The following is a 12,357-nucleotide window of genomic DNA, read 5'->3' as shown; positions in this document are numbered from 1 at the left end:
GACTCGATGGCAGTGGGCTTGGCTTGTTTGGTTTGGTTAATAAGCTGCAGTCATCATGTCCATTTATGTGTATCGCCCTCTGCTTTGCCAAGAGGCTTCCTGAATCGCTGGGAAGGTTACAGGCAAAAACGAATCCCATACAATTTTAACAGCAACAATCCTGTACAGAAATCAACTTCGGGGTCTTTGGCGTTGTTGTGTGCCATTAAGTTGATTCTAACTCGTAGCGACCCTGTAAGATGGTGCAGAACTGCCCACAGCTTCCCAGGTGGTGATTTTTACAGAAGCTGATCGCCCGCCTTTCCCTTGAGGAGCCACCGGTGGGTTCAAGTCACTGACCTTTCAGTTAGCAGCCAACACTAACTGTTGTGCCACCAGGGCTCCTCCTCTGGCATTAACTCCTCCTACATAATGAAACCGTCTCTTCTCCAAACCAGCTGCCAAAATCCTGGCATTTCTGAGTGGCTGGGGCTCCTCCCCAGGGCACACAAGTGGCAAAGCAGTTTTGTGAAAGAGTGGAAGACCACAGCGCCATCGGAGAGGGGGAACACGTCGGCGCCAAAATAAGCTTCGCAGCCAAAGTCAACAGGAAGGTCCTGAAGCCGGGACGGGCAGGCCATCCCTGCAGCCAGCCAGCAGGCCGTGCCCACAGCTCCACCAGGGCGGCAACTATGCCCGGGGGCGGGCGCCAACCTCTGCCTTGACACCCCCGGTTCAGGGCGTGTCACAGATCCAGTCAACAGATTCACAGTTAACACGCCCAGCCTTCTTACCCCAGGCACGCTGGGGCACCCAGGCCAGGGGCCTTCCCTTCAGTGCTGGACTCTTCCAAGAAAGACGGTAGGATAACACAGACTCTGAGCCATACCAACAAGAAAAGAAACTCACTGATTCAACAAGACACTCAGGCTACATTAACTAGAACAAGAAGCGTGACTGCCGAGCCCTGGCCAGCTACTTTAACATACTGACTCACGATAATTTATCAGCATGGGAGGAGCCCTGATGGCGCAGTGGTGAAGCGCTCAGCTGCTAACCAAAAGGTTGGTGGTTCAAACCTACCCAGAGGTTCCATGGGAGAAAGACCTGTCGATCTGCTCCCACAAAGATTAAAAAATTACAACCTAGAAAACCCTGTGGGGCAGTTCTACTGTCACACGGGGTCTCTGAGTCAAAATTGACTCGATGGCACCTAACAACAACAGCAAAAGCCAACTCCACATCCAAGGGGTACGTCCCCTCCTTCCCCTACTCCACCAGGGCTCCTTCCCCGTCCGTTAGCACCAAAGGACTGAAGATCAATTAGCCATCTCCCTAGGAAGGAAGGGTGCCTGGAAAAAGGCCTTAGCAGATGACTCTCCAGGACTGAATGGATCGCGTGTGTCCCAGCAGCTGGTCTCCCAACTTTCCCACCTGGCAGCCTCCCCATCCCCCGGACAGTTCTTCCGAGACACCAGCACTGCCTGCTGCTGGGAGGGCACGCTGTGGAACCACCAGAATCGACAGCTGAAAGCAATCCGGGGCCTGGCCCCACTTACGGCCACTTCCCGGTCCTTTGGGGAGCACCTTGGCCAATCCACTCCCCAACAAAAGCCAAGAACAAAGGGGGAAAGTCCAGGCCTGCCCCAGAGAATGACCATTTAAACTCTGGGGAGTCATCAAAAAGTGGTACATGAGCCATCAGGGGGCAGTGAAGCCAGGCAGAGGGCCTGCCCTAGGCCTTGCCCTCTTTCCAGGCCAATTGGCAGAGGGCACTCGGCACCTAAGGGTGGAATCCTAAACCTTGCAGGGCAGCTTCCAGGCACTTCATCACTCAAGTATAGATCTCAGGAACCCGTGGTGGTACAAACGATGAATGCGCTCAGCTGCTAACCCAAAGGCTGGAGGTTTGAGTCTACCCAGAGGTGCCTTGGAAGAAAGGCCTGGCAATCTACTTCCAAAAAACTCAGCCACTGAACACAGTTCTGCTCTAACACACAAGGGGTCGCCATGAGTTGGAGTCAACTCGATGGTAACTCATTGGTATAGCGCTCCCCAGGTTTGGACTATGATGGCCTGCACCTGACACAGAAGGAGCCAGCTCCAAACAACCCAAAGCCCTCTCCTGATCAGTTCCTTCCCGCTTCCCAGGAGCCTGCCCCAGGCCCCAGAAGACAGGTCCTGAACAACTGGGTTATCTGTAAGACTTCCCCATGTTTTCTCGTGGGAATTCTTTCAGCAGGTGCCCTTTCCCCTGGGAATCTGCAGATCACCAAGTGGTACAATTAGGCCTGGAGTTGGGCTCCTGCACCTAACTCCCCCTGATGACAATCCCCCCCCCCACCCTTGGGAGGAGAGCGCACTGAGAAATCTGTGCCCTCTTCAGCCTAAAGGACTGCTCCAATCCCACTGGGCAGAACACGGTTGCTGGTTCAGCACTAAAAAATGGCGCTTGGGGAGTCCTGTGGAGTGATGGCCAAACAAAACCAAATAAAATACTCTTTTCAGAACCTTCTCCCTACAGACCTGGTCGGGGGCTCTCTGGAGCAGACACTGAATCAGACACGAGAGTAATGAGGAAGTAATGGCTGTCCCTTTGTCAGCCCTCAAAAGCAGAGGACTGTCTGCCAGCAGGTGGGGACCCCCTGCTGACAGCTGCATGAGGAGGCCGTGTTGTCAACCCCTGGCGCACAGGCCAGCACCCCCTCCCTTCTCCTGGCTGCATCTGCCCTTGTCCCTCTGCTCCAGGGCACAAGGTTGATGATGAAGGATGGGAAGGGCTCAAAGAGTTTCTCTGTGAAGAGCACGGACCATGTGGATAAGCAAACATACTCCCTGTCCTGAAGAGTCTGCAGGTTCCCGGTAAGGCTGACCCCACCAAACTGCCAGGGCGGCCTTGGGTAGGCCATGTATTTACGAGATGCCAGCCAGGTATACGCGGGCAAACCAGGTGTACAAATGGCATGCCAGGTGCCTCCTGGGCTCTCCAGGGAGCAGAAGTGCAGTCTCATGAGTTCTCTGAGCGAACACAACCCCAGTAGCGGCACCCGGCGCCAGACTAGGTGACAATGGCTACAGAGGGATAAGTTCCTAGCCACTCGCATTTAACGAACGTTCAGTGAAGCTCAAAAAGTGCAAAACTGTGCACTGGAGACTACAACGGACGTGAACAAGAACAGGGCTGGACTCTGGCTCCTGCCCTCAAGCCCTTCACGACATGCCAACTCTAGGACAAAAAGCTGGCAGGGCAACTGTCCAGGCAATAGCTTTGGAGTTGCGGGAAGAGAGAATCCGGGCATTCTCAGTTAGTGTTCTGAGGAAGGCCGAGCTTTGTAATGCAAGGTTTGGGGCAAGAGCCGAGCCAGCGAACTAAAAATTCTACCACACGTTGACACTTCTCTGGACTTTTTTAGACTGCATTTTTCGGTGGCTGCAGGGAGGGGGTTACTCACAGTCATAGCCATTAAAAACAAACCTACCCTTCTAGAACAACACCCTAAATCATTATACAGCCTGTAAACGCACCGCCATCAAGCCGATTCCGACTCAAAGTGACCCGGGAGGACAGAGCAGAACTGCCCCATAGGGTTTCCAAGGCTGTAAATCTTTACAGAAGCCAACTACCACGTCTTTATCCTGCTGAGTGGGTGGTAGATTTGAACCACTGACCTTCTGGTCAGCAGCTAAGTGCTTAGCCTCTGCACCACCAGGGCTCTTATCATTACAAGGCAGTTGTTTCCAAATTCAAACTTTAAGTAGAGCCTTTTCTCTGGGTGGTACAAACAGCTAACATGCTTGGCTGCTAACTGAAAGGCTGGAGCTTCAAGTCTACCCAGTGATACCTCGAAAGAAAGGCCTGGCGATCTGCTTCCAAAAAATCAGTTAGTGAAAACCCTCTGGAGCACAGTCCTACCCTGACACACCTGGGGTAGCCATGAGTTACAGTCCCCTTGACGGCAACTGGTATGACTTCAAAAATCAATAGTCGTCAATCGATCCAACTGTTGGATTTGCTTGGTCTGCTACCCACGTCAGACCCCAGGACCATACCTATGCACGAGTAGGACTACCTGGTCCTTTTGGAGAACAGACTGGCTCAGAAGCTAACACCACTTCCCAGCTCCCCCAGCAACCACCATCCGTCCAGTTTCCCTACTCCCAGATCATCCCCTTGCAATCTTTTCAGCATCTGCTCGTTTTCCTTCGCTGCCATCCTTGGGGAAACCCTTCTGGCATGGTGGTTAAGTGCTACTGCTGCTAACCGAGAGCTGGGCAGTCCGAATACACCAGGTGCTCCTTGGAAACTCTGTGGGGCAGTTCTGTTCTGTCTTACAGGGTCGCTAGGAGTCATAACCGACTCAATGGCAATGGATTTGGTTTTTTTGGTTCACCATCCTTGGAAAGAAATCACACCCTTCCCAGGTATGACCCCTAAGGGGGCAAAAGAGCTCATTCACCACCACCCCCAAATACTAATTCCACAGATGACAAGCTAGTCAGTACAGACATGGGCGCGGAGGAGGATGGGGCAATGGGAACCAGAAAGACCTTCTCCTGGGCATGAGAAAAAGACTGCAATGCTGAGAAGTCAGGCCCGAAGCAAAATGCGAAATCCTACTCATTAGCTAAACTGGAAGTCCTACAGGAAGTGACTGGAGGGTACTAAGAGACTCAAGCCTCAAAAAGCCAGAGGGCACAGGGGGAGTTTTGCACTCTCTGTGAGGCAACTGCAGGTTTGTGACACCTCAGGGTAGAAAGGGAAGGCCGAGATTCCGCTGGATTCAAAGTGTTTTCTGTGTACCCTGAGTCTTTCTGTAATACTCGCCACCAACTCACCTACGTGGATAAAAGGGAACCATTCTCCATGGCTCCCCGGGGGCCTCAGTCTCAGGTCAGGAAAGGATAGAGCTCCTGTGCCTCTCCCAAATTCACATGCAAACACGCCAGGGGAATAAGGATCAGACGGGGAATAAGGATCAGACGACGGGTACTTTCCTTGGGGACCCATTTCACTTGCAAACACTTCTGCCAGGATCTCCACCAGCACCGTCCTACAGAACTTTCTGTGATGATGCAAATGCTGTCTGTCTGCGCTGTCCAATAAGGTGGCTGGTGGCCATTTGTGGCTAAGGAGCACTTAGAATGTGGCTAGCGTGACTGAGCTGTCAAATTCTGGCTAGTTTAAATGTAAATAGCCCACGTGCTAGCTGCTGCGTACTTGGGCTGTGTAATCGAGCTCTCGGGCCTGTGTGTTCAGCAGTCCACCCAAGCAAAACCTTCCTCTTCCCCTGTCACCAGCCAAGAATGCCATCTATGCTCCCCCATCCACTCACAGAAATGACAACTGCCCAGACAACGCTTAACACGCTCAGCTGCTAACGGAAAGCTTGGCGATTCGAGTCCACTCAGAGGTGCCTCGGAAGACCTGACAATCTGCTTCCAAAAGATCACCCATTCGAAACCCTGTGGGGCACACACAGCTCTGCTCTGACACATGGGTCACCATGAGTCGGAATCAACTCAGTAGCAACTGCCCCAACATCCAGGGCCCAGCACATCATAGATGGAAGGAAAATGCTTCTGCCTAAGACACCTTTCCTGGGACTGAGGGGTGGGCTGGTGACAGGGCAACATTCCATGCCTTGTGGTGAAGAACAAGGCATGGGCTTCCTTTAAAGCAGACGCTGAAGATACGCTGTTTTGTTTCTTAGCTTAATACCGTTGGAGCCAACAAGCTCCCTTCAAGAGAACCTGACTCCCGACTCTGGAAATCCATCATCCACCTGCGAAAAACTCTTCCCTACCTCTCAAGAGAGGGTAGCCACACCAAAGTCAAAGGAAACCTGGTGACTTTGTCACCTGCCCGCCAACAATTCTGTCCTACAGGCGGCCAGAACAGGCGGAAGTCTCTTGCCCTGAACCCCTGGAACCACACAGCCACAAAGCACCTCACCAGAGCTAACTCAGTGGTGCCAGGAGCCAAGGACACCCGAACCTACCCTAGCTAAAGGCGGAGATCTCATCTACCACCCCACAATGCCACATGGCCTTTCCTTGCCTCACACCCCTGAAGCCAGGGGAAAGGGAGGAGGAAGAAATGACCCTATTAAGGGAGCAACGGGGCTGGGGGGAGCAGGAAGGACCTTTGGTATTAAAGATGAGACAAAGCAGACTTTGGCGAAAGGGGTACGAAGGGCCAGATCTGCCTCGAGTTTACATGAACCAACAAGATTGGCTCCAGGCTTCCAGATCAAAGGGGGAGGGGACACTGGGAGAGTTTAGGGAGGTGTGGGAATACACCCTGGGTTTGGAGCAAGCCTCCTGGTAGGATGGAGGCTCCAAGATGCTGGCAAAGAAAAGGAAAATATGGGGGGGGGGGGGTGTTGGGAGGCAGCGGGAGCCAGCCACCAAGATAAGGAGGGAGGTGCAGGTGCCTTAGACAGGGGTCCTGGGGCCTGCAGTTCTGTGAAGGGAGGCTGGCTGAGGCTGGCGGAAACCAGATTGGGGAGAGAGGTCTGGACTGGGGGAAACATGGGGACACATGAATTAGGGTCCCAGGGGACAAAGGGAGTCCAAGCTGAGAGGAGGGGCAGAGTCTGGTGTCTGAGGAGTTTAGAGGCTCCAGGTGAGAGAAGAAATTGCCCTGGTCCTGGAATACGAGAAGAGGGTCTGAAAGTCAAAAAGCCAGCCCCTCAGGCACTGCAGTCTGAAGGCCTGAAACCAGAGGGGGGCTGAGGACCCTCACAGCAGGCCTGGGTTTTAGGTAAAAGGGCGGAGGGCTGGGGTCCCGGGGAGTTAGAGGGAGCTCGGGCCAGGCTGGGTGAGAGGAAGATCAGAGGGGAGAAGACTCAGGCCAGCGTCCTCAGCCATCCAGCCATCGGGGGCTAAGGCCCAGGCAGAGGATGAGGGGAAAGAAAGCCTGGGCTGGGCCAGGGTTCGAGGGAGGAGGCGGCTGCAGACCAGGGTCCCAGGGGATCTGAGGGGACTCAAACCCAGGCAAAGGCTCAAAGGAGACAAGGCAGCAAGTTGGGGACTCAGGGAGTTTAAGGGGTTCAGGGGCAGGGTCCGGAAAAGGAAGGGGACACCAGCAGGCCCTGGATCCAAAGGAAAAGGGGTACTGGCCAGGTCTGAGGAGTCCCAAATGGAGTGAGGGGGCTCTGGGATGGGCTATGGTCCCCAGGAAGGCTCTGAGGGGACATAGGCTGGGCCAGAGTCCCCAAAAAGGGTCCAAGAGGGCTCTAGGCTAGGCTGGGGACCCCAAGAAGGGTCTGAGGGGATGTGGACCATACAGGGTCCCAGAAAAGGGTCAAAGGGGATACAAGCTGAGCCAGGGTCCCCAAGAACAGTCTAAGGGGGCTCTGGGCCAGGCCTCCAAAAGGCACCTGAGGGGAATGTAGGCCAGACCAGGGTTCCAAAGGGCGCCCGAGGGGAGTGTAGGCCAGGCTGGGGTCCCTCAGTTGTATATGAAGAAACATAGGCCAGATCAGGGTCCCCAAGAAGGGTGAGGATGGTCTGGGTCAGGCTAGGGTCTCTGAGAAGGGTCTAGGGGGACGTCGGCCGCCCGGGATTCCAGAGAATGGTCTGAGAGAACATGGGCCATGCAAAGTCCCAAAAAAGGGTCCCAGGGAATACGGGCTGGGCTGGGATCTCCGAGGTAGTCTGAGGGGCTATCTGGGACGGGCCGCGGTCCCCGAAAAGGGTCTGCGGGGGTCTGGGCCGGGCTTGGAGTTCCAGAGAACGCCCGAGGTGGGTGGAGGCCGGGCCCGGGTCCCCGAGAAGGATCTGAGGGAACATAGGCCAGGCCGGGGTCCCCGAGAAGGGTCCGAAGGGGCTCTAGGCCAGGCTGGGGTCCCCAAAAAGGGTCTGAAACGATATGGGCCGTGCAGGACTCCCCGAGAAGGGTCGGAGGGGTGAGGGCTGGGCCAGGTCCCGGGGTGTCCACGGGGCGCCAGCCGGGGTCGGGTGGGGGAGGGGCGCCCCCGCCCACATAAAGGCGGGGAGCGGCGGGCGCGCGCACGGAGCTGGGCGCGGGGCGGGCCGGGGCCGCGGCGGCGGCGGCGAGCGGAGGGAAGGGCCGGGCGGGCGGGCGGCGCGGGGCTGCGCTGAGGCGGCGCGGCCGCTCCTCACCTGATTGTCCATGGCTGGCGCCCCGCCCCGCCCCCGGGCCCCGCGTCGCTCGCCGCCGCCGCCGCCGCTCAGCACCGCCCCGCCGCCCTCATTGTCTGTCAGCCGCCGCCGACGCCGCCACCGCCGCCGCCGCTCCGGGCCGCCCGCCGCCCGCCAGCCCCGCGGAACCGGAAACCACCGCCAGCCCGGGTCGCGCACCGACCGCGGCCCCCGCCGCCGACTCGGGCCCGCCGCCCGGACGGACGGCGCTGTTGGCCACTCAGCAGCGTGGACGGGCGCACGTGGGGCGGGACTTCCGGCCTGGCGAGGGCCAGCCGGGCTGCGGTCGGAGGGACGAAGCCCGCAGCCAATGGGAGGCTCAGGCCGGAGGGGCGGGAGGAGGGAGTGAGGGAGGTGCGAGGCGAGCCCTGAGGAGGGGAGCGCGAGGTGTGCGCTGCACGTGGAGGGGGGCGGGGGCGGGGACGAGCGCGCCGCGCTTGCGCGCCGCGGCCCGCAGGGGGCGCTGTCTCCTGGCGGGAGCATCTCCCTGTCCCGAGCTTGGGGTGGTGGGTTCGACTCCGGGAACGGGGTCCTGGGACACTTGTTTCCTAGCTGCGTGTTGCTCCTGTGTGATGGAATGAGCCCTGGGCTCTGGATCTGAAGATGAATACTCGAATCTTGAATCTGCGTGGCAAAGGTGGTCAACTCGCTTTCTTTCTCCGCCCCCCCCCCAAGTCTCAGTTCATCTGTCAAACAGAAGAAGTAACAGTACGGTGTGATTCTATTTCCTACTAATGTGAACGATACAGGTTTGAAATCGTGCTACATTGAAGGAATCAAGAGAGTCTCGGCCACGAAATTACAAAAAAATGCCAGTCCCTCAAAAGACGATCTTTAATTTACCGAGGAAAACATAATTTCACAGAGCCCTTGAAGACAGACGCACTCCAGCTTTTTGAGAATCTTGTAAACACCTGTCTCTCAGACGTTAGAACTTCTGACTAGGATTTGGGGACGGTTATGCAATTGTTTTAAATTCGTTCTTATAGTTAAAATTGGGGTTCCCTCCCCTTTTTCGCCCTCCACTTCTCTTTTAGTAAAGTCCCTGGGTCCCAAACAGTTTGCACTGGACCGAAAGATTGGCAGGTCAAACTCACCCAGCAGTACCACAGAAGGGCTTGGAGACCTGCTTGGGTGAGAGATCATAGCCAAGACTCCTATGAAGCAGCTCTACTCTGTAACACATGGGGTTGCCATGAGTCACAATCGACTTGACAGCAATGGGTTTTTTTTTTTTTTTGGTTTGCTCTTTCCGTATCAGCCAAACATTTATTAGGTGGTGGTACACGCGATGAGAAACAGTGTCAAAAAATCAATAACTTTGGGATGGAAGTAAATCCTGACAAAACTATGAAAAAGGCCACATCACAGTCATGGTAACACTGTGCTTTTTTAAAAATATCTATGGCAGGGCCTACTTGGAACAACAACAAAAAAAAATTGGAGATCATGCTGAGAAAATAAGCAGCAACAGTAGAAGTGGGCAAAACTTTAAAAACAAAATCCTGTGACTGGATGGAAGTAGATAAGTGGTTCTAAGTGGTTCCCTTACCAGCAAAGTCAGCATCAACTGGGAACTTGGTTAGAGATGCAAATTTTGGCCCCACCCTACACCAGTGACTGTTGATAGGCCCAACTCACAGCAACCCCATGTATAACAGAACGAAGACTTGCCCAGTCCTGTGCCATCCTCACAATAGTAGGTATGTTTGAGCCCTTTATTGCAGCCACTGTGTCCATCTATCTCATTGATGGCCCTCCTCTTTTTTTCTGACCCTCCACTTTACCAAGCATGATGTCCTTCTGCAGGGACTGGTTTCTGATAAGAACATGTCCAAAGTATGTGAGACGAAATCTCGCCATCCTCGCTTCTAAGGAGCATTCTGGCTGTACTTTGTCCAAGACAGATTTCTTCGTCCTTCTGGCAGCACATGGTATATTCAATACTCTTCACCAACACCATAATTCAAATGTATCAAATCTGCTTCAGTCTTTCTTTTTCATTGTCCAGATTTCCCATGCAAATGCGATCACTAAAAAGACTGTGGCTTGCGCTGGGGCACCTTAGTCATCAAAGTGACATCTATGCTTTTTAACGCTTTAAAGAGGACTTTTGCGGCAGATTTTCCCAGTGCTGTACGTCGTTTGATTTCTTGGCTGCTGCTTCCATGGGTGTTGACTGTTGATCCATACTTACTCAATCTGTATGTTGAGCAAATAATTTGAGAAGCTAGACTACATGAGGAAGAATGTGGCATCAGGTTTGGAGGAAGACTCATTAACAACCTGCAGTATGCAGATAACTCAATCTTGCTTGCTGCAAGCGAAGAAAACTTGAAGCACTTACTGATGAAGATCAAAGACTACAGCCTTCAGTATGGATTACAGCTCAATATAAAACAAAAATCATCACAACTGGGCCAATAAGCAGCATCGTGATAAACAGAGAAAATATTGAAGTCGCCAGGACCCTGCACCTACTTCATTAGAAACTCGGGGGGTAGGGCAGCACTCAGTGGCTTAACCTCTGCAGATAATTCTGAGGCTCACTCAACTTTCATAACCACTTCCCCAACAAAGGAGGGAGGAGAAGCTGTCTGGCTCAGAAGGAAGCTTGCAGAGAAGTACCTTTAAGCTACAATTCTTGCAATGGGTAGCTTCAAGAAGGGAGCTTGCTGGGCAGTGCGTTTAAGTTACAAATGTTGCAATGAATAGCTTCAGAAACTGCTGCCCTTCCCTCCCTTACGTTTCCTCACCTGGGATGCAGACCCAAATCTGTTGTCATCGGAGTAGATTCCACTCACAGCCACCCTATAGGACAGAGGAGAAGTGCCTCATAGGGATTCCAAGGCTGCAGTCTTTACTGAAGCTGACTGCCGCATCTTCCTCCCACGGAGTAGCTGGTGGGTTCAAACCAGCTTGTGGGTTTGAACCTCCAACCTTTCAGTTAGCGCCTGAGTGCACCACCAGGGCTCCCTCTTATGTAGGAAATTATTCTTAAATTCCACCAACCTCCTGTCAGTTTGTCTTACTGTGGTGACTTGTGTGTTGCTATGGTGCTGGAAGCTATGCCATTGATATTTCAAATACCTGCAGGGTCACCCATGGTGGACAGGTTTCATGAACCTTCCAGACTAAGACAGGCTATGGAGAAAGCCCTGGTGTTCAACGTCTAAAAATTAGCCAATGAAAATCCTCTGGACCACAATAGAATGTCCTATATATATATATATATATTTTTTTTTAGCACTGGGGAAACCCTGGTGGCATAGTGGTTAAGTGCTACAGCTGCTAACCAAAGGGTCGGCAGTTCGAATCCACCAGGCACTCACTCCTTGGAAACTCTGTGGGGCAGTTGTACTCTGTCCTATAGGGTCGCTATGAGTTGGAATCGACACGATGGCACTGAGTTTGGTTTTTTTGGTTATATACCACTGGAAGATGGTACTGTAGGTTGGAAGGCACACGAAATATACAGTGGTCACAGCAATCATGAAGACGGTGCAGGACCAGGCAGAGTTTCTTTCTGCTGTACATGGAGCTGCCATCAGTCTTAGCCAACTTGATGACAATTAACAAGAAAAAAAAAATTGCCATACAGTCAATTCCAACTCCTAGTGACCCTATAGGAACCCTATAGGGGAGAGTAGAACTGCCCCATAGGGTTTCCAAGGCTGAAATCTTTTCTGCAGTAGATCACCAGGCATTTCTCCCATGGAAGAGCTGGTGGGTTCAAACCACTGACCTTTCAGTTAGCAGCCAAGCATTTAATCACTGCACCACTGCGGCTTCCAACTAACAATAGCCCTTAAATTAGGTTCTGAACTCTTGGGAATTTTTGAAACTACATCCCTGGAGTTCAGATACCAGCAGGGTCACCCATGGAGGACAGCTTTCAGCTGAGCTTCCAGACTAAGACAGACTAGGAAGAAGTACCTGGCAGTCTACTTTGGAAAAGCATTAGCCAGTGAAAACCTTATGGATAGCAGCAGAGCATTGTCTGATATAGTGCTGGGAGATGAGCCCCCCAGGTTGGAAGGCACTCAAAAGATGACTGAGAAAGAGCTGCCTCCTCAAAGTAGTGTCGACCTTAATGACATGGATGGGGTAAAGCTTTCGGGACCTTCATTTGCTGATGTGGCATGACTCAAAATGAGAAGAAACAGCTGCAAACATCCATTAATAATCAGAACCTGGAATGTACGAAGTATG

At 53.3% G+C, this 12,357-nt stretch overlaps 1 protein-coding gene across 2 annotated transcripts in view; it reads right to left on the bottom strand.

Annotated features, from left to right (window-relative positions):
- MLLT1 (MLLT1 super elongation complex subunit) overlaps positions 1-8,253 on the bottom strand; it is a 78,830-nt gene extending 70,577 nt beyond the window's left edge. For both annotated transcript variants that reach the window (XM_049876575.1, XM_049876576.1), the window contains exon 1: positions 8,107-8,253. In XM_049876575.1, the coding sequence (XP_049732532.1) occupies positions 8,107-8,118 (12 nt within the window). In that variant the 5' untranslated portion in view covers positions 8,119-8,253. The remainder of the gene's footprint in view (positions 1-8,106) is intronic.
- Positions 8,254-12,357: the final 4,104 nt, after the last annotated feature.

This window comes from Elephas maximus, chromosome 3 (genome assembly GCF_024166365.1).
Source record: "Elephas maximus indicus isolate mEleMax1 chromosome 3, mEleMax1 primary haplotype, whole genome shotgun sequence".
NCBI lineage: Eukaryota > Metazoa > Chordata > Mammalia > Proboscidea > Elephantidae > Elephas > Elephas maximus.
This window is presented reverse-complemented; position numbering and strand designations above follow the sequence as displayed.